Here is a 23,043-nt window from a genome sequence, read left to right as displayed (position 1 = left end):
AGCGCTAATAATGAGAACTGACAAGGCAATCCTGCTGTGTTTATTTATGACCTTCTGCCTCTGTTAGCTCTTGTGAGAAATTCCTCTCTAGCCATAACAATATTGCTGTAGTTTGGCACTATGTTGAGAAATCCTATGGAGCCCCGAGGCCCACTAACTGGCAGTGGTTCAGCTCCTAGCAGATTGGCATGATTGCTTCTGATTTTACATAGCTTTTCATTTTTATTTACCCCTTTGCTTAATTCAGAAGTCTTGCTTGTTGCTTCAACATACTTTTTAATTTTGAAAAGCACAATTCAAAATAGGAGGTAGGAAATTGGTGGAATGCACCTTTTGTAATTCCTGATATTTGTTGTGTTATTTGCAGGGAATAATTTGGCAATGTTATATATGGGGCTTCCTTAGCTGGAGCCTATAAAGTCACAAGGCAAATTACATTAAGAGAGGGCAGGACTACAATAGGAACTATGCCTCACTTGTACAAACCTAATCCCTTTATCCTGACAAGAGCCATCAAGGGGTTAGGGGTAAATGTTCAAGCAACACCTCTATTATGGAACAACAATTACCAAGCAAGTGAGCATGTTTGCCCAGCTCCTCAAATTCAGAACATCAAGAACAGGAGAATGAAGAAATGTGTTTTTATTCTTTTTTGCTGAAACTTCCTGATATTTTATTTTGAATGATGTGTGGGGTGTTTTATTATTAATGTATTCCTAATATTACTTATCACCATTTACTGTATATCTAATAGCTATTTATTAATACCTGACAGTATTGGGCAGTTTCATTATATCTTACTCCACTTTGTGTATGGCAATAATTGATAAAAATATCAGTTGACATTATGTTAGTGTTTGTAGTTGATAGTGTGTAGCTTGTAATGAATTTGTAATGTTACAGTGTAAATATTATTGAAATAAACAGTTGTATATTTGGATTGCTATTTTAAGTATTGTAATAATTGTGGATTGCTATTGTAATGCTGTTTGGTATGTACTCCTCTCACTGGATTAATTTCTAGAAGGGTAACAGTGTTAGGCCCTTAAAGAAAAAGAAAAAAAGTTTTGTGGCATCTTAAAGACAACTTAAGTGTTTTATTCATAGGATGAATAAAAAATTGGTTAGTTTTTAAGGTGACATGAGTATCATTGCTCTTCTTCCTGTAGTGTGCTTGTTGTTTTACGATGTTTATTGATTTTCAAATATAACAAGACCAGCAACAAAATGTTGTAGTACAGAATGCTCCCAGTTTAGAATTCCAAACATTCCATTCTTCCCTGTGCCAGTTTTCCATTCTTCCCTCAATCAGCATTCTGGTGGCTACTGAGCATCCTCAGTCTTCATTAGCCTGTTTTTGGGTTCCCCCCTAAAAGTTTTTTCCGACTTATTTTTGTGCGTCTGCAAACAAGAATACACAAGCTGAATCATACCTGTGTCTTGTCCATCATTAAGTGTGATTTTGGCTTCATAGCACCACTCCTGTTTGAATATCATCAATAAAGGGAATGAATATATTTGTTCATCCCCCCCCCCCATGCCATCATAAACATTATATGTAGCAGGACTTTTTGAACTTTGACCTAAGAAAAATCCTTAGGTTGAAAAAGAAAATCTCTCTGGTAGATTAGTGACGTGTTTAGACCTTATCCTGATCATTTTTTATTTTTTTATTTTTTTGCTGTAGTAAAGATGGCTTCACTGTGTCAAAAAGTAAGATGAGGCAATTGTGCCTGAAAAATAGCTCAGCCACTGATCTGTGACATTTATCCTGATCACTGATCCAGAATTACAAGAATAAAGGGGAGGGTGCAGGACCATGCTGTCCTTCAGTGTGCTTTGAGGTCCATAAAAGATAGACATTAAACATTAAAAGAACCCTCCCTCCGTCCCTCTAGAAGCCTTCCTTTGTGAGCCTCAAATAACACTACAAGATTCCTGTTAAAGGATGTCTGAAATCCTACAGAGAAGCACTCCTCTTAAGGGCTGTGGGTACACTACAACAGTTTGCTGCAATTCCACAGTTAGTTCTTCTAATACCGAATATGATTACCCTATTCCTAGCAATATGACAGTGATTTTATGCTATGCACAGATGTCCCCAGCATATTAGCTTGTAAATTTAAATTTAAAAGAAAGAAAGAGGCAGCAAATAGCCCAGGAGCCATGGAATGTTGAAGGTGCCTGTCAGAAAAGGTGAGAGTGGCTTGGTTTCAGTCTGCAATACCTTTTAATATCTTGGTCATGAGAATCAGACTTGAGTGATTTCTTTCTGTGTAGGGTGGGGTAGGGTAATAGAATATCCCAGTATAGCATGGGGAAAGAGGATTGCTTGTTTCCACTATTTGCTCATCTGATGTTATACTGTGTCTGTGCAGTGAGGTTCCATTCTACCTATTGTGACTCATACTCATGATAGGCCATGAATTTGTGAAATCCCTTTAAGCATTTTTGCTGGTGACCAACCATCTCACATCATTTACTAGTATAAATCTGATAACAAAGTGTGTGTGCATGCACATATATAGAGAGAGAAAGAGAGAGAGAGAGAGAGAGAACAGGGGTTGGACTAGATGACCCTTGGAGTACCTTCCAACTCTATGATTCGTGAGAGAGAGAGAGAGAGAGATTAACAAAGCAGAGTATTTTTTATTTATTTGGCAAAACCTTTTGGCTTCCACCTCCATCAGCTTCTCCTATCAAAATAGAATGATGCTGTTTTCAAGGTGGCAGTTATAGAGCTTTGAGGATGGAATGCCCAGAAAGGCTTCATTCACTGAAGCTAAGCGATGCTGGCACTCTCCTCCAGGTTATATAACACACCTGCGTCTAAATAGATTTTCTGTGTTTTTGATAGATACTGAGTAAATTTTTTAATGTGCTAATTTGTTTGCAGTTTCTATAGAATACTGGTTGTGTCTAGTTTATAGTATGTTGTTGTAATATAATGTAAAAGAACACATGATTCCAAATGATTCATCCTATTGTTATTATTTCCAAAATTGTACATGATAAACAGGGTTTTTTTTAGAAGTAAGACCCTACTTTGAAACATATTGTACTACTGTTGTTTTCTACTTTAAATGCGTATTCTTCATACTTTCTAGTATTAAAAAAGGGATATATGTCAGGCAGTACTTAAATCTGGTGTGCTTATGGTTCTTAGTAGGCTTTACGGATTTGTTTTTAATAGCATATTGGTGATAAGAATTTATCGTTTCATAGGTTGGAAGCTATGTTTTTCAAGTATCTTCTTCTTTATGTACCTCAAGCCCTTTAGAATTCTCTTCTCAGGGGTTCCAGAATTCTGGACAAAACTGTAGCAGAATCAGAGCAGCTCCATAAAAATATAAAAAATGGCTTAATTTGAGCCAGTTCTTACCATAGTTTAGTCCTGAATCTGTTTTCATTGTTAGGCCAACACTGCAGAAATACAAAATCCAGAAAATTATTTGGGTTCTTAAAGAAGGATAAATTATTTCTTATATTTAATATTGCCCCTCCCAAAAAAGTGTAAAAGGAGAACATCTTTCTACAGAAACTCCCTTGTGCATTTCAGATACAGTGGTACCTCGGATTACATACGCTTCAGGTTACATACGCTTCAGGTTACAGACTCCGCTAACATAGAAATATTACCTTGGGTTAAGAACTTTGCTTCAGGATGAGAACAGAAAATGTGCTCTGTTGGCACAGCGGCAGTGGGAGGCCCCATTAGCTAAAGTGGTGCTTCAGGTTAAGAACAGTTTCAGGTTAAGAACAGACCTCCGGAACGAATTAAGTTCTTAACCCGAGGTACCACTGTGCTCTCCGAATGAATCATAACTAAAGAATGCCCCTGACACAAGGACCATTGGTGGGATCATCATACCTAAGCCTATATGTAATTCTTGTTGAGATCTGTAAGATTATAACTGCAAGGTACGCCATGGTAACTTTTTCCTTCTAAAATCTATAACTGTTTCAGTAGATATGAAGAAAGATTCCCTCCCTGGATATATATTCTAGAGAATTGGCTCCTGTGGATGAAATTACACATTCAATTTTTTATTTTTTTTTAAGGAAAAGGAAAACCTCACCACATAGTGAGAAATCTGTGTACATCTTCAGTTTTTAATTTTAATCAGATTTGTAAAAATGTTAGATCAAGGCAGTATATCTAAATTTATGATTTTCCCGCTTGCGTTTTTGAATATTTGTATTCCTTTTTTCAGTTGCACAGGAAATTAAAAATGCTGTTAGCTAAGTTACTGTCTAGACAATTAAACCAGAAGGGTATTTTAAGATTTCTCGACAAACACTGTTAGCTGCTGCTTTGTAGTAAAAGGTGGCCTAACAATTAAAAACATGGATGAATTTAAATTGATTTATTGTAGTGTTTTCCACTAGGGGTGTGTGCTTGTTAGCTAAACTGTCAGCATTAAATGAGCATTACATGTGCTGGTTTCTGTTATCTCTATGACTTCTAAACATTACTGGAAAGATCCTGACTGTGTGTTTCTATTTCTGAATGCTACAGACAGCTTTTTAGATACATATAAGGGTTAATCTGAGTTTATTTAATATATACTGCCTCTCTGGCAAGGCATTCAAATGCTAACTTTAAATAATGGTTCACAATCTCATGGACACAGTACCATTTAAAAAAATTATAATAATGAGTGGACAGAAGAATGTCCATAAATGCTGACTACAGAAATTCATAAATACTGAATAATGACATTCAGTATCCGGAGAGAATTTAACACATTACCGGGTCAGTATGGATAATGGCCAACAAATGTTGGAAAATGTGAATTGATCAGAAATGTTTCAGAAATAGGAATAGCTTTCCTGCCAATTTTCTGCACTGCCTAGGAAATATAAAAAGTTCCCAAGTAGAGAATCCATCTTTTGACAGGTCTCTGTGTATATTACTTAATTAAAGTTGTCAGCTTTTGTACATTATCTGATATCACTTGAAGACTACGCTTCTTGACCAGTCAAGGTGCAAATTTCCCTGTGCATATTCTGGTCACATTCTTTGTGCCTTCATGTGAATTTGTGCTGTCACTAGTATTTGTACACATTTGCCATTGAACTTGAAGTATACATAAAGTAGAGTGTGACTGACTTTAGTGATGTACTTGCTCGACACCATGTTGAATTAAATTCTTAAATCAAAAGAGATGCAGTAATTTATTGTCTGTGATGGGGTATTTCTGTATAATTAGGCTGATAACTGTATATTGGTGCTGAAGGCAAATTGGTATTGACCAAATGCTACATGGCTAATCATGGCTACAATCTTATATTTAATCTTTTCTGGGTGTTGTGCTTTCCTTATTATGTAGGATGGTATGCTGCTTTGTTTATGGCTGATTTTATTTTATAATGCACTGAATTGTTTCTATTATTACAAACATGGAGAGCACTTCCTTCCTTTAAAAAAGGAGGAGAAAGCATAGTAACAGTGCTACTGCATTTGGCTGGCTTCAGTGGAAATGACTTATTACAATGAAATGTAATCAAGGCGGATTTCTAGGAATGTTCTTTGAGCTTTACTTATCATAAGAAGTGTGTTTCTGTGTGTTTCTGTGTCACTTTCCCTCCCCTCAAATTCTCTGGTGAGTAACCTTGGGTTTCCTGATTCTCTGTACACAGTTTACTGCCAACAAACTTCCCCTGCTGACTGTGCTACAATTGCAAGTCTGTGAGTTATTTCGAGAGTGACTCTCCTGTTGAAGTCTGATAAGATCGTGTACCACCAGGAAGGCATAATATTATAATCCTAAACGCCACATGATCCTCTTCTTTTTTGCTCTTGTACTTGTCACATGGACAAGAATAAAGGTTGTGCGTGGTTGGAAGCAGAGGAGTAAAGAGGAGATAGCCGAAGATAACACCCTTGCTAAGAAGTATAAATCCTGAACAGGAATGGCTTGGTTACAGTAAAGCTTTTATCTGTAAACTAGCTTTGAGGACCTGGTCATGGTATAATGACTAACATAAAGCACAGGCTGACACATCTTTGGGGTAGCAGATAGATAGGTAGGTAGGTAGATAGATAGATACCCCTTCCAACTCAGTCCCAAAGTTTTAACCCTAAGCAAAGCACTAAAATAAAATAAGAAGAAATGCACTGTGTACATGAAACAAACGGATATAAAAAAAAAAGAATAGTAGTCAGCAGTTCTTATTCCCAGGAAACCAGTGCCTTGCCAAATGCATCCTCTGAGAATCAAGCAGACTCTTCGGGCATGCCTTTGGGGATGTATGGGGACTTCCTTCCCTTTAAAGGATCCCTGCAATTACCCAATCTGCCAAGTTTCCAAAAAGATAAATGGAAGCACTGTAGCTTGAAGGTGTCTTGGTTTGAATGAGATGCAGTAAGTAAGGTCTCTTTGTTCTTTACAGGCATTGTAGATCTGATTGTACTTATAAAAGAAGAATAGAGTTGGTGCCCTGCTGACTAAATTGTCCTCTGGAGAAGTATTAGTTACAAAGCTTCTTCATTAACAAGGCTCCCTGTTTAAGCTACTGTGGAGTAGCTTAGTGCTTAAGCTACTTCTCTTATTTGCTTCTTTCTAAACATTAACTTGGCACACATATATGGTTAAATAGGTTTGTGACAAATAAATATACTATTGATTTTGAAAATGTATGTGTACATAAAGAGGCTAATACATACAGTGACACAAACATAAAAACAAATCTCTCATATTGAATAATTTGCTATGTTCACCTGTTATATTACTATAATCATTGTCAACAGGAAAGAATTGTTCCTCTTGCTATTCATATCTCTGAATTGTAAATGTAACTTGACTAGGTGGCAGTGTCATTTCTGTATATATAGTGTGAGAAACAGGAATAGAACGTCAGGTTTTTGTAAAGTCACAATCTTGAAAACAGTAAAGGCAAGATGCACTTTTAATTTTGAATGTGGCAGAGAACATAAAATGGTGAAAAGAAGTTTGGCTGATGTGTGTATTCTGTTTTTTATTACAGTATTATATGTGATTGTGTGTATATGTGACAGAGAGAGGAGGAGGATAGTACTACTATATGTATTTTGTTTGTTTGTTTGTTTGTTTGTTTGTTTGTTTGTTTGTTTGTATAGTACATATAACTGCTGCTGTATGAAGCACTATATGTACACAGACATTGAATTTTCTTATGAAAGTACATGTCTAGGAAATCATAGGAGTAGGTTTTCATATGTGAGAAATGCATGTATATCAACTTGTGCACAAATTTTTAGTAATAGTTTATTGCCACAGACACGCGTGGCAAGTTGCATGCCGATGTTTATCATATGTATTGAATTACACATAGGATTAACCCAAATATTATTACCATGTGAGGAATTTTATCTTGAGCAGTGTGGTGTTTCATATATGCCAGTTTTACATTTGATCAGGAGAGGATAAATATATTGATTCACTTGTGAAGAGAGCTGACATTTTTTTTCCCTTAGCAAAAAAACCATGCTTTTTTCTGTACTAATATCTTTCCATGAGAGGTTAAATGATCTGCATGTTAGCCTTGTAGTTTTATCCAGTGTGGGAAAGAAATCCTTCTGGTTTATTTTTATGGAGAATGACATACTGGTGGGGTGGGTAGCGATAGTTTTTAAAAGAGAGCATAAAGCATTTGAAAGCTGTGCTTGCTTGCTCTTCACTCCCCAGCTCCTGCTTCTTCTTCTTTTGGACACAGCATAGCTCTTCATGCAGAATGGCATCACGTGTGCCCCTTTTGATTTTATGAATGAGCTGTGTCAGATTTGTGAGGAAATCCCTTGAAGGCAGGCACTTGAGGAAATGCCTGGGACTTGTCAGTCACTCCACCCCCATGGGGGATTAGTAAAATGAGAAGCCGTAATGTGACCTGATGGGGGGAGGAAAAAGCCACTCTATATACCTTCCCCCTCCCTTCAAGCTTTCCTCCTCATATGCGTTCACTGAGGGAGTCAAAGATAAATGGTTGCATTACAGTGGACTCTTGGGTATTGCCTTTATCCCTGAACTGCAAATCATTTTATCCTTCGGTATGTTACATACTTAATAACATTTTCAAACATTACTTGGCCTTATAAAACAGGTTACCTGCAGTTCAAAAAAATGTTATCAATTTCTTGGATGCTGTCTGAATGGAATGGCTACCCTAAAAGCCATATTGTGCATTATTGTAACATGTTTCCCTTGGGGGCCCATGATTTCTTTCTTTTTCTTTTTTTACAATGCACAAGATCGGTATTCATTTTAAGCAACCGAACCTATCTTGAGGGAGTTTGTTTTCATATTTTATTATATTCTTTGTAGCCTGTACTTGTTTTATCAGCAGTTTCTGTTGCATTTGTTATATATTTGACTTGGTCAAAGAATGCCCTTTATTACATGAAAACAAAACTTAGTGTAAATGTTTATCAATAGGCCAAATATTCTTCTCTAGAAAAAAACACCCCTCTGCTTTATCAAAGTATTCCATCATGATTTTATACATAACAATTAGCAATCATTTTTAAAACACATACTGAACATATATCTCTTAATATGCTGAAATTACTGCTTCATGAATTTCTGACTTCACTGCACCTGATTGCCAAGTTCAAATAATTCACAAAAACTCATTTTCTTAATTGAATTGATCCTGGCATATACCACAGCTCTGTCTAAAACACTGCATAATAACTTAAAAGTATCAGTTGTAGATACTTCAGTATTCCTATTTAAAAGAATAAACTTTAATTAGAAAAGAAGATCCTGGGTAGAAGATTCTGTGAGGTGAAAATGTGTCTTCATTACAAATGAAACTAGTTAAGCTTAAAAAGGCTTTTTCAACAGTAGTACACATTCATCAGAGTTTTGTGACATGAAGAATGTTACTTGGATTTTGCATTTCACAAATTCAACAAAAATATTTTCTTTATCTTCTTCTACTGAAAAGCATTCCCAATGTGGCATGCTAACAATGTTTACCCCTTTGGCCCTATAGTGTGTGCTACTCATACTCGTATTATTGTATATCCTAGTGCTGAATGCATTGACTCCAACCCAAAACAGGTGCTCTTGTTCAGGGGTCAGGAAACTTTTTCAGCAGGGGGCCGGTCCACTGTCCCTCAGACCTTGTGGGGGACCGGACTATATGAGAGGGGGTGAACGAATTCCTATGCCCCACAAATAACCCAGAGATGCATTTGAAATAAAAGGACACATTCTACTCATGTAAAAACACACTGATTCCCAGACTGTCTGGAGGCCGGATTTAGAAGGCGATTGGGCCGGATCCGGCCCCCGGGCCTTAGTTTGCCTACCCATGCTCTAGTTCATCAGCAAAGCGCTTGTGTGAGCTGGCTTCACAGATGCATCTCTCTCAGGGGAGATTCATGAATGCTCCACAACATCCACAAGGGCCAGGAAACAGATAGTTTGGCCACCATTGCCAGCTGTGACTGACATAGGCACAAAGAGCAGTTGTGTTCTCATTTGATGGCACAAGGTAGCCTCCTTAGATTGTGCCCATTACGTGGAAGTAAATATACTGATTTTAATAATAAACCTGAAACTGCAGGAAGGGATTTGTCCAATTAAGCTTGAGTCTAGTGCGGAACCTTTTTTTTTTTTAAAAAAAAGAGCATTCTATCCACTAGCCTACCTCATGCACAATGCTAAATCATGGTTTAGCATTTTGAGAAATATCAGGAACAGATGCTGGGCTTGCAGAGTCATAACCCATTTCTGTACACACACAAGGAAAGAATGCTTTTTAAATCAGGAGTGGCTAACCTGTCACCCTCCTGATGTGCCGGACTTTGTCTCTAACCAGGCCCAACCAGCATTGACAATGGTCTGGGATGCTGGGATTTGTAGTCCTACAACATCTGTAGGGCCAGAAGCTAATGTTTCTCCCTGTTATATCTGAATACAAATATAATGTGCTGGAATCCTTTAACACTATGTCCTATTTACTCTCAGCAGCAATGGATTAAGTAAAACAGTGCCAATAGAATCTGCCAACTCCACTGGCACCAACCAGCCACAGCTTTGCTCATTGACAGTTTCCCCAGGGTACCTGTGCATGGAAGGCATTGTACGACATTAGTTGAATTAGGGGAAGGGCCATAATTCAGTGTCAGAGCACCTACTTTGCATGCAGAAGGTTCTGGGTCCAATCCCTGTTATCTCCAGGGTGGGAAGTATGCCCTCTCTAAAACCTTGGAGGGGCCACGTAGTTTAGACAGGGGGCAGAGAACCTCCAGCCTGCGGACCTGATTACCAAAGCTGTGTCCTCCAAACCATGCCCAAATCCAGCAGGGCTCTTTGCAAGCCCTGTGCTCCTTGCAAAGGGCCGGCTTAGCACTTTGATGATCTGCTAAGCCCACCTCTCAAGCTTAGCCTGTCAGAGTAGGGGATGCTTCACTTTTGCAACCCCAATTACAACAATGGAGATGAGGTGTGTGGTGGCTTAAAACAAAATCCAACAGAGTACCTAAATGCACCCTAAGTCTTCTCATGCATTACGTTCCCTGTCACCATGTTTTCCATCACCAGAGCTTTCATTTGTGCATTCACAGCCACATGCCACAAAAAATTCTATATGAGATCTGTTTTTTCTTTCTGGTACTCATAGATTGGCTTCTGAATTAGTCAGAATTGTATCCTTTGATGTGGCTGGGTGACAGACAAGGAAATGAGGAAGCGTTTGCATTTGATTCTATAATTCTGTGATCCAATGGAATGTTTTTATTATGCCACCATTTTCTGTTATGTCATCGTTGAGAGTGAGAATAACCTTTGAAGTAACATAGGACTCCACTCTGCCAGCTCTGTGCATTTTTTCCTATTTCACTGGCATTATGATTGTACACCACTGCTGGATCTGGCATAAATTCACTATTTGCCATAACTTTGTGTTCTGTTGGTATAGCAGAAGTGATTGCTATGTTTCCAATATTATGCCTTGTGGTTATGGAAAATAAATAAATAAAAATGGAACCCCTGAAGCCTGAGGGGTATTTTAAATGAGCTCACTGTATTTACTATAGTGGTATGTAAGCAGCACACCAGAACAAATCTTGCATTAATGTAATTTGCTAAGGGATTTGGGTCTTGCTTTTTCTATCTGATTTTAAAGTGAATAAAAGTACTGTACTGCAGCACCAGCATCATATTCAAAAACTCACCATGTATAAATGGGTTAATAGGATAAATAATTGTATAGGATAGTCATCTAATAAATGGCAAAATAAAATACAGAGAACACTAAAATATGCACAAATGGACACCTGTGAGTGTCCTAGAAATCCAGGTAATATATATATAGAGAGAGCTCCATGAGTGATTCACTGGAGTTTTAGCAAAGGTCTAACTTGCAGCCACATTGTAGTAAGAAATAAGGTAAATTGAAATGTGAATGCATTTCCCCTCTAACTGCCTTGACTTCCTGGGAAATATGAAATATCTGAGTGTGTGTTGCACATTTGTTATGCCTTTATATTGTGGGGTGGCGTGAGGAAAATCCAAACAGTGCCCCATTTGTTTAAAATTTTAACCCCTTCTTTTCAGCTCTAGACAGTGTTTCCATGACATCTGTCTCAAATTGAAAAATGTCCTGCCACCATCTGCTGTTCCACATACTATGCCTTGGATGTTGGTTCCAACTGCTCCTTTACCAATTTCCCCCTCCCCTCTTTTTTCTCAGGATTTATCGGGTTCCATTGATGACCTGCCCACAGGAACTGAAGCAACACTGAGTTCAGCGGTTAGTGCATCAGGTTCCACCAGCAGTCAAGGGGAGCAGAGCAACCCGGCACAGTCGCCTTTCTCCCCTCATGCCTCCCCACATCTCTCCAGTATCCCTGGGGGGCCTTCCCCTTCCCCTGTGGGCTCTCCCGTTGGAAGCAACCAGTCAAGATCTGGTCCCATTTCTCCTGCAAGTATTCCAGGTAAATGGCGGGCTTTAAAAAGAAAATAATCCATCTAACCTCTACTGTTTCGTTTTTAAAATGTTTCCTTCAGCATTTGTATACGCTTTGCACTTTCCCATCATGGGCAAAGATCACATTTTCAATGTGCTAAATAATTCAGACATTAGATGAATTATCACGTTGTGACATAAGATTAAGTATCACACTGACATTATAGAACTGGGTTGTGCAGGAGGTATTCTTGGTAGTTTGCTACACAGACTGGACTCCGGCATCTCAAAAACATTGATTGTGGGTTTCCACTATCCCAAGGCCTTGAATGAAGGGACTCAACTTGTCTTAAAATGTTCCTGTCATGTGACCTTTCTCTACCTTCAGTCAGGGCTGGATTAGCCAATAGCCCAAATAAGCACGTGCTTAGGGCATCAAGGGAAGGGGAACACCACAGAAATCTTCTGTTGCCAGATTTTTAACATTAATGGTCACAAATTGCTCAGCTGAGCATTCATTTTCCCAGTTGAAGTACATTTAAAATACCAACAGAACAACCATGCAGCAAGGCAGGCTGAAGACCTTATCTCTACTAAGTATAGAAGCAGATGTGTTACATAAGATTAGTTTTGAGAATCTGATCAAAGGTTTTGCAGTTAGAAAAAGTAGGAGAAAATTCTTCAAATATAAATAAACTGGAAGTATACAAAAATAAATATTTTCCATTGTATTGTAGGTTTTGTTTCATTTCAAAAAGCAAAATTTTATTTTACAGTTTGTTATTGTTTATATTTTGAATTAGATATACTGTATATGGGGGCACCACCATCTTTGAAGTTGTTAGAGCCTCTAAAGGTCTTAATCTGGCACTGCCTTCAGTTAATTTTCTCTTCCTGCTCATCCTACCTTATTTGTTCTGACCTCAATGCTCTTGTATTACCACCTGTTATGTCTTGCTATGAGCATCTCCATGTGACATAGATTGGCTTCCTCATATCATTTTCTCTCTAGCAAGTCATTGTAAAACAAGCAGCTGTTGTGTTGCTGATAGCTATGACAAGACAACGCCAAAATGTAGCAGGGGGTTCCTTTCTGGGAAGGCTGTTAAAATAAAGGTGTATTCCTAGGGCTTGCTGGCACGAAAGAATCCTTTACTTCTTTCCTTCCTCAGATGAGATTAAATTGGCAGCTACAAAGCATCAAAAGGACACACACAACTAACCTGCCACATGATCTTCCCAGTGGCTTGTTCTGTCACATGTAATGTTTAAATGCTTTTCTCCCCAATTGCAAATTTTCTCTCCCATGTTGTTCATGATCACCCATTGCGAGTATTAGAATACATTGGCACAGCCTCAATACTAGACTATCCCCTAAAACTCAATAGGCATTTTTCCCCCTGTGCAGACCAAAAACTGTATTTCTGATAATAATTCCCCAGAGTGGCTGGGGAAACCCAGCCAGATGGTTGGGGTATAATTATTATTATTATTATTATTATTATTAGTCTCTATAATTGTTCCCTGACAGCATTTCCACTCTGGGAATAAAATACAGAGTGGAGAATTACTATTAAGGACAACAACATTTACAAGTTTATGAATAAATAATTTATCAAATCATCTTCCTTATAACAATGCCACAATGTATAATTTGTGTTTTGGGGACATTAGCAATCTGTAACTTAGATTTTGGTTTTAAAATTTTTTTTTTCTAAATAAACACCCAGTGGAGGGGAGAGAGATCATTCATATATCTCTGTACAATCTATGCTTCGGTTTCCTCATTTATGATTCGTATTTTACTAAATTATTATGCTATATGTCCTGGTATATTAATACTAGTAAAAAACGATGCATGTCATTTAGGAGGCTTGCACACTACTCTCTCTAATTCAGCCAGAGCTGAGGAGTGGAAGCTGACACAGCAGAACATCAAAATGCATTGCTGATGCCAGAGAAGTGAGCGAATGCTAGCTTGGCTTGCCTCCTGGGCCAAAACTCCCAATTTACTAACAAAGCAAAAATGTAAAAAGGAAGAGACTGGGAGTGCATGATTCTATGGCCAGCTCTCAAGCCCTAATATTATATGTTCACCAGGTGCTTTAGTAGCCACAGAAACACCCTGATGCAAGCCCTGATTATTTTGTGGACTAACTATCCAAAATAGTAAACACTACCCCCACTCCCAATTGTCTTGGGAGTGCAAGCAGTCTGTAATGGAAGAGGATGCTGTTAAATCTTAGGAAACTATAAACTAAGACCCATTCCCATGCAGCCAAATCAAAGAGTAAATAGCAAACACTTATACGCCTTACCCAACCAGTTTTGTTTAATATTCAAAGGAATAGACAGCTCATTTGAGAGGAACCTTTTGAGTCTGTTCTGGTTTTGCTGTTATTTTAACCCACTCTAGCAAGGGGATTATGCATTAGTGAAATTGACATGATCGCCCTTTTAAAATCTCTCATGTTTAAAAAGGTTTCACTTCTCTCTGGAGTCAAATGTTCTACAGCAGCTTGTTTTGTTTTGTTTTGTTTTGTTTTTTGAGATTCATGAATGACATTTATTGGCCTTGGCAGTACAACAATTTTATTGACAAAGTTACACCTAATGCACAAAACAGTTACTTAGCAGTTTTACAAATTTCAGAACGTCGTCACAGCAATACAAGGGAAACATTTCATTTGCTCACTTAACTGTAGCTTTATTTTTCAATTCTCTGACACTATGAAGAGCAAGATGAACTTCATATAATGGTGTGTAGTATGCCTACATTTTATATGCCTGCCTAAAAGTCATTTCTTACTTGTATAGATGTGGGTTTGTTTGTTTTTACTTTTGTATTGATTGTGTTTATTGTCATTAGTGTTTGTATTTCTATTGTGTCTGAAAGTCACTTTAGGTCATTTCCGTGAGTAAGGTGGCTGATAAGTAATAGTAATAGTATTAGGCTCAATTTCTGCCTCTGATCCAGCCAGCTTTCAAAGATGTGAGCACCTTGTTGGGAGAAAAAAAGGTTGGCAGCCTCTGAGTGGTTGGTTGCTTATATAAAGCTTAATGCTAATTCAGCCCTGCTGTAATCATATTCAGAGCGCTCACCTGAAAAAGCTCCAGAATTGACCCTGACTGTTTAGATTTACAAATCAGATTGGTATCATAAAGTTGAGGAGCGTAGAATGTGCAGATCTGTGAAATGGTGAATTAAGATATATCGAATTACAGTCCATGTTGCCTTGTGATAATGATAATAAGGGAATTCAGTTTCCAGGCTTCTCATTCTCTCTGTCCCCAACATATAGCAGCAGTTCATGAGCAGCAACAGGTTCTATCTTACCATTCAAATAGAACAGGTAAGCACCAGGCTTCTCCACAAGGGAAGATAGCATTCCCTACGTACAGGAATCAACACATATCAGCTTGGCTTTACTACCCAAGCCTCTGCCTTTGTGCCTATTCCTATCTACCTATTTGAGGAAGAGTCATCGCTCAATAGTAGAGCACCTGCTTAGTATGCAGAAGGCCCCAAGTTCAATCCTCAGCATCTCAAGATAGGCTAGAAAGACTGAAATCCTATTTGAAATCTGTAAGCCACTTCCAGTCAGTGTAGACAGTAGTGTACTGGATACAACCATGGTGTCAGCTTCCTATGTTTCCCTCTCACCCCTTGGGCAAGCCCATGGAGTCTGGTCTTACTTGCACCAGCAGTGTGGATAAGGTAAAAAGTGGCAGATATGTCTAGTATTTTGTTTCTTTTTTTGAACCATTTCTCTTCCAAGCCCACTATGTTTGCTAGAAGCCAGAATGGTGGAGCCTTCTCTGTTGGGATACTGCCAGGGAGACAAAAGCCATCATGCCCCCACGCTGTCTCCGGACGTCCATCGACCTCCCGTAGAAACGCAGTATCAATCAATTAGCGACATGAGCTCCAGAAATAGCTTACAACATTCCAGAGCTGATGCACGCTCTATCAGCAGACTTTTGCACAGTGAAAGATGCACTCAGAAGACCATATTTACAAGTTTATTCAGCGTTGGTCAGAACAAAGAAAAAAACATGACTGCCTGCTTCAGTGTCTCAGGCACAGGGAGAAAACGAAAGCATAAACATCCTGTGAACAGGAAATACGCAGACTCTGTGACTCACAAAGCCTGCTCCCTTTTAAGGTGGAACGGAAATATCCTAACATCCTCTTCTTTGCAGAGGTGCTAGCAAATGGAAAGTTGCAGCACGGGTCTCTTTCACTTTCTGCCATTCTCCAAGGCAGGGGAGATTCTGGTGGAATCTACACACATATTTAAAAAAAGCTGTGAAAATGCTTTTTTTAAAAAAGATTTGAAAAATACATTGAATTTTCCATAGCTCAGTTTCGCCATCTAGTGTCACATTTGTATATTGCATTTTGCAACATATTTAAAACGGTTTATTTGCAGTTGTGTAGCTGAGTCTTCTGTCTTCTCCTTGTGGGCCTCTAGGAAGCACAATAGGTTTCAAAGGGGGACAAGGTCTTGTCCTACTTGCAGGAAGATTTGAAGGGCTGGTACTTGTCTCTGTTGCCAACACTTCCTGCTCACTAAGTACTTTTCCGCCTTTCCCTTTAACCTTCCATGCTTGCTAAAGAGAAAGGCAGAGCTTTCCCCACCTGCAGAAAGCTTTGGAGGGGAAAAGAAACAGGAGTTTCTCAAGCTGATTCTATCTTTCTCCAAATCACAAATGATTATGTTGTTGGACTCCAGCTCCCCATCATCCCTGGCCACTGGCCATGCCAGCTGGGAATTGTGGGAGCTGGAGTTCTAAAACTTCCTGCAAGTTAGACAAGAACCCGCCTCTTCTTCCACCCATCTATCAAGCAAAGGTGGGGCCTTGCCTTACTTGTGGACACTTGGCTAAAAACAGAAACTGTTTATTAAATACAAGTTGTTTCTTTTCATAGCCAAACTATTGCACGAGCCTATCTGAGACTGCTATGAGTCTTTCTTGTCCAGTTATTTACGTCCAGCAGGGAGGCAGGTAGATTTGTCAGTGCCTGCCTGTGAAGCAGACTGTTCTTCATTTCATTTCAGTTTTAATTTGTATACCTCCTTTCTATATTACTATGCACAAGGCAGTTTACAAGCTGAAGAAACAACAAAATAGACAGCAAAGATCACACACGTAATAACAATCTGATCCAATACAAAGAAGTCACAATAACTTTAAAATAAACAACTTATATCAAATAAAGCAATCTGCAATATTCTTCATTCATTGCAATCCTTGGTAGATTTACTGTGATAGTGAGCAACACAATGGTTTTTTTCTGGTTTGGAAGAAATTTTAGCTTCGAAGAAAAGATAAACCCACCAGATTATAGACATTAATTGGGTCTCAATCCTGAACACCTTTAATGATAAGTAATTTTTGCTGAATTCTATAGTTGCAATCCTGCAAAGTAATGAGCTGCTCAGTAGGACTTCAGCCGCATAATTCAATGCAGGATAACAGCCAAAGGGCTTACTTCACATAAGGTATTAGCACCATGAGGATAATTCCTATTCCCTTTTTTTCAGAGCTTTTAATTTCTTATGTTACTATTAAGTAACTTAAACCTTTAAGACATAGGTTACCCATGAATAAATGTGTTGCACTAATTTAAACTACCACAAATAATCAAATCATTAAAACCATGTTAAAATAATTAAACTATGTTTAATATGTGTCTAAAACTATAGACATTTCCTTGTATTAGAGGAGACTATGACAAATAATTACAGTATTTTCGCCCTTGTTAGTCATAAAAGTGTTGTTTACCTGCAACATCTGTTGCTTAATTCACATTGCCAGTTAGAATTTTCTTTTAATTTGTAAATGTTTAAAATCTGGTCCTTTATTGAAGTAATACTTTTTATCCCATCATTCATCCACAGTTGTCACATTCATGAAAAATACTGTATTTTTGATTATTGCATTATGAAAATATGAGTTTTATACATGTCTAGTTTATGGTCTTACAGATGAAACAATTTACATTCTCCTCTTTCCATTTCATGTGTTCTCATCATAAAATATTGATGTGAACACATCATAAATGGAAAGGTATCTCTTTTTCCTCCATCAGATGTTTCAATATTAAGAAATGATGGATGCATTTACAGGGCAATTCAGTTAGTCTGCTCCCGCTTTGTCAACTAATTTTTGTTGTTGTTGGCTGCAGGGCTTTATTTCTTGGTAAAACTTCTTATAAATCGAACTCTGGCTGATGTTTATTTTCTGAGCTGCTATAGACTGTCACCACTTCTATATAGATTAGGGACCCTGCAGAGCCCTGTCTTCCCCACTGTCCTCCGACGCAAACGCATGGAGCAGAAGTAACTTTTAAGGTGTACACAAATCTTCTATTCCCTACTGTCATTGGCATGAAATAGAGGAAACATAGTTCTGTGGAACTTGCAAGTGTAGTTGCTGGACTGACACTTCAACAGTTTCTTTATATATTGTCACTGCCACTTCTGTGAGAGTATAAGAACTATGAGAATTGTGTAGTCTATCCAAGGAAGACAGTGTCTATTCATGGAAGACATAACTGTCAAACCACTGTATCTGGACAAAGTCACTAAAGAAGAAAAGTATTTGCAGGGGGCGTTTATGAGCTGCTCCTATTATCTTCTATGGCAGAGCTACAATTTTGGAAATTAATTCAAAACCAGAATTATTATTTACTAATTTATTAATTTCCTTTTTCAAATTACAATTTCCACAATTAGTTATATTTGTAAAGATGAGAAGTGCTTAAAAAATTCTTTAGAGGTCATTGATAATGGTGTTTCTAAGGATGTATTCAAATAATAACAAACTATCCTTGTGGATTTACCCCCCCCCCTTATCCCCAGATAGTGGTGGACTCAAATTATTGAGATGTGTTGATTGATTACAGCCGTTAAGTTTCTTAGTAATCAGTTTCATCGCTTATTCTCAATTCACACTTGTACCTTTGATTTCTCTTCCACAACAGGGTGATGTAGGTTGTCGTTGACTAATGAAGAACAGAATTGGTTTCGGCATGAGACAAACGGAATGCCGACACCAATCCTGAAATGCATTAATCTTTAATAACCCACATCTGCATGTTTATAAATGATATAACCAGGAGTTATTAATGCTGTTACTCCCCCTTGCAAACAGAAACTGACATAAGAGCTGGATGTTTCCAAACCACATTAAAGGCATGTGGCTAAGTGTTGTGTGTGACCTTGTGGAGGATTCTGAATTGATAAAGGGTTCATGTGGATTAAAGATGCATGGAGAATTGCAACACTCAAATACCAGAGCTAGTATTCTAGATTTAGCATTCTTTATGTATGTTCAGATTTGTCAGGAGAGGCTTTGTCTCCTCTGTTACTTAACTTTCTATGGTACTTGAAAATGAATGGATGAATCTTTACTTGCGTCAGCCATCAGCCATAGCAATAAAACAACAATACAATATACAAAAAAAAAAAAGTCAATTATATAAAATACATGTTAGGCTTTGAATCAATAGTCAAATAGTGGAACTTATTCTAATTGCCCCAGCTAAAAACCTTTCAACCTTTGCTGTCACCTGCTCATCTTGATCTGCCAAGAGAAAGGACACTGTGGCAGTGGCTGGGCGACCTGGAATGGACAATAAAAAAGGGGTGATAACCTCATTCCTCAAGTCTTTATAAAGAGTGCAAGCCAGAAGGGCATGCACCACCGATTTGGTACTGCCATCTCCACAAGGACATAAGTGTTTTTCGTGTGGAATCTGTTGAAATCGTCCCTCAAGTACAGCCGAGGGCAATACATTCAATCTTACGAGAGTAAAACTTTCTGTGGTTCTTGAGATGTTCCAGCCTGCGGGTTTCTCCTCTCTCCATTCAGATTCACTTATTTCTTGGTTTGAGCTAAACTAGCAAACCATGTTTTGGCTTGCCCTCTCAATTTCAGCTTGGAGGGTATGCACAACCCTATTTCCCAGTTCAGATGTAGCAACAGACTGTGGATCACCTTAAAATAGGAAGTAAGTGAATTAAAAGTAAATGAATCCCCCAAGTGAGGATGATGGAAAGGAAGGACATGAATCTGAGGCTCACTCATGTAACATCAAGAGTAAATATTTACTCCAAACACACAGTGGAAATCTGCAGCAAACTGTGGCCAGTCATGATTCTCCAGCATGTGGCTAGTGCACATTCGTGACTCAAGGTGTAAATCTCCCTTTCACACCTTATGTAACAGAAGGAAAACATAAAAGCTGCCAGACAATGGTGGCAAACAGGAATGTGCATACATTTGTGGAAAGGGGAAAAGAAACAAGTACACAGGGTGGACAGACAGGTCGCACAAATCGTTTTAACACTAAAAATTGATGTAATAATAAAAGTAAACATAAGAGCATAGTAAGGATCCTGCTGGATCAGATCAAAGGCCTATGCAGTTTCCCACTGTATCCAATCAGATGCTTCCTGGAAATCCCGCCCCCCCCCACCTCCGCTCTTAAGCTATTGTCTCTGAGAAGGCAACAATATTCAACAAAACAGCTAGTGCAAAATAAAACAATTAGTGTTCTGGTCTGGTCTGATGCTGGACACCACAGAGAACGAGGCAAGGCTGGGCTGGAGGAAAGGCAAGGCTACCATACCATGGAGAACTGCAACTTCTTCTTAGGCATTGCAAGGCCAAGGCAGTTACCACCACCTACCTGCAACAGCATTATCACACTTCACTCAAAGCTAACAAGGGTCGGGAACAGACAGGCCTTTTGAGCCTCTTGTCTCCAGAACACCATCTCCAGACTCCACCCCTATCTAGAGAATGCCAGACCTTTAAAGGGCCAACCCTCTGGCCTGAAGACAGGGACTCCTCCATTCCATAGAACTCTTTCCCGGTGCACTCCCTGCAGTGCCAGACTGATGATGTGTGGTGGGAGGCATTTGGTTCTTCAGGCTCAGGGCACAGGGCCTATGAGAGCCCAGGCTCTGGCCCTATATGTCCTGATGCTCTGGGATGTTTCTCTGGGTGTTCCTAATTCCTGAACCTGAGAACCAACAAGCTACAGCACCTGCATCTTATCAGGATGAGCCCTGATCCAATTCATACCAGTGTGACCAGTGTTCAGTTCAGAACTTGTTCAACCTCCCCTGACTGACGACCTGGAGAAACAGAGCTGAGTTTCATCTGCATACTGATGACACCCAGCTTCAAATTTCCTGACATCCAGCAGCTTAATGTAGATGTTGTAGAGCAGAAGGGACAGGATATAATTCTGAGGGACCCCACGGGCCAGTTGTCATGGAACCAAGTTGTAGTAATCAAGCACCACCCTTAGCAACCAGCCCTCTAGGTTAGTAGAACAGCACCATAACCCTGTGGCTTCATGCCAAACCCATGGAGCCAGTCCAGTCACTGTATTAAAAGCCAGTGAGAGATCCAATACAACAAGGTCACAGTCCCATGTTTCCCCCAGAAGGTCATCCTTCAGAGCAACCAGTGTCATTTCCGCCCTCAACTGGGACCTTAAACCAGACTGAAATGGATCTAGATCAGGCTTCCTCAACCTCGGCCCTCCAGATGTTTTTGGCCTACAACTCCCATGATCCCTAGCTAGCAGGACCAGTGGTCAGGGATGATGGGAATTGTAGTCTCAAAACCTCTGGAGGGCCGAGGTTGAGGAAGCCTGGTATTATCAGTCTCTTCCCAAAATGTCTGGAACAACCTGGCCCCCAACTCTCTTGAGCACCTTACCCATAGCCACCATGATTAAGTTGTAAAAGATGCTATGAATATTAAGGACTACATCCCAACTATAGATAAGTTTCAGTTATGTATAATAGTAGTACTAAATTTGATTTTTGATTTTGTAATTTGTATTGTATGATGCATTGTGTTCAGTGCTGCTAATTTGAGAATAATGGGGGAAATAAAACAAAAAAGAAATAAAAAGTAATGTGACATACTGATTTGTCATGGCAGGGACATTTAGAGGCAACATCTAGCCCTCTCCATTAGATGCAAGAAATAGACCGAGAAGGTTTTATGTATGTGTGTGAGCATGCATAAGCATACACCTGCATGGGCAGAGATACGGCTTGATTCTTTGGGCCATCTTGAGCTGTAGCAGAACAAGCAGTGTTCTTATATCCGGAATGTGAGACTGAGACAGCTGCCTCTGGCATATTTTCCAGGAAGCCTCCTTCTTACTGGTACTTTTACATTTGCTGTGCAAGTTTTCTCCGGCAGCTTGTTGATCTGACCTCTGTTCCCTTTGTAAAAATAGTGAGAAGAAGGGGGGTTGTCATTATTGTGAGCCCTTTATATGGCTTAGTGGCTCCCTTGATAGCCTGTGAATTTCCAGCCATCCACTGGAAAATAGGATTATAAGAAAAACAACAAGGGTCTTGAATCACCTCTGGGTTCCTTGCATCTTCTGTGGTGTCATTTGGGTTTGAAGACAGCCATTAATTTACTTGAAAACAAGAGAAATGCAAAACAACAAAAGTGTAAAGTGATAAACAAATCTATTTAGGGTATAAATGGCATGCTTCTTAGGCTCTTCTTCAGTAAATTTAATTTGCAGGTTCAGTGTTTGAAATTACTTTCAGGCCAGAATAGATGGCAATAAAACATCTCCTTCCCTTATAGTTACCTTCAAAATGCAAACCACGTAGCTGAGAGGCATACATTGCAAGACAGGGGTTGTAGAGGCGATTGTGTTGGCAGATGCCCATCCCTTAATCTCATAACCTGTGCCGCCATGGAGTTGATGTCCATCAAGTTAACTGTGTGTGTATGTTTACAGTGCGAGGTAGAAAGGAAGAGGTGGTTGTAAGAGGAAAAGATAAAATGCCCCTTCCCTGGCAGTCATTCCCACAACCTGCAGCAAACATTTCCAACAGTTTACTACGCATCTTCTTACTGTTTGTACACTAACTATGTTTCTCTGAATTTACATTAATCTAAAAATGTAAGATTTCTTCCTCTTCTATTTTAGGTATGTATGTTGGTTTTTTCCAATTACCGTATTTTTTGCTCTATAAGACTCACTTTTCCCCTCCTAAAAAGTAAGGGGAAATGTGTGTGCGTCTTATGGAGCGAATGCAGGCTGCACAGCTATCCCAGAAGCCAGAACAGCAAGAGGGATTGCTG

General features: G+C 39.0%; 1 protein-coding gene across 12 annotated transcripts in view; it reads left to right on the top strand.

Annotated features, from left to right (window-relative positions):
* The window catches only part of ARID1B (AT-rich interaction domain 1B), a 345,967-nt gene that overhangs the window by 219,364 nt on the left and 103,560 nt on the right, over window positions 1–23,043 (top strand). For all 12 annotated transcript variants that reach the window (XM_028723747.2, XM_028723746.2, XM_028723753.2 and 9 more), the window contains one exon: window positions 11,683–11,926. In XM_028723747.2, the coding sequence (XP_028579580.2) occupies window positions 11,683–11,926 (244 nt within the window). The remainder of the gene's footprint in view (window positions 1–11,682; window positions 11,927–23,043) is intronic.

Source organism: Podarcis muralis, chromosome 3 (genome assembly GCF_964188315.1).
Source record: "Podarcis muralis chromosome 3, rPodMur119.hap1.1, whole genome shotgun sequence".
NCBI classification, from domain to species: Eukaryota; Metazoa; Chordata; class Lepidosauria; order Squamata; family Lacertidae; genus Podarcis; species Podarcis muralis.
Note: the sequence above shows the minus strand (reverse complement) of the source record. Positions and strands in the feature narration are given on the sequence as shown.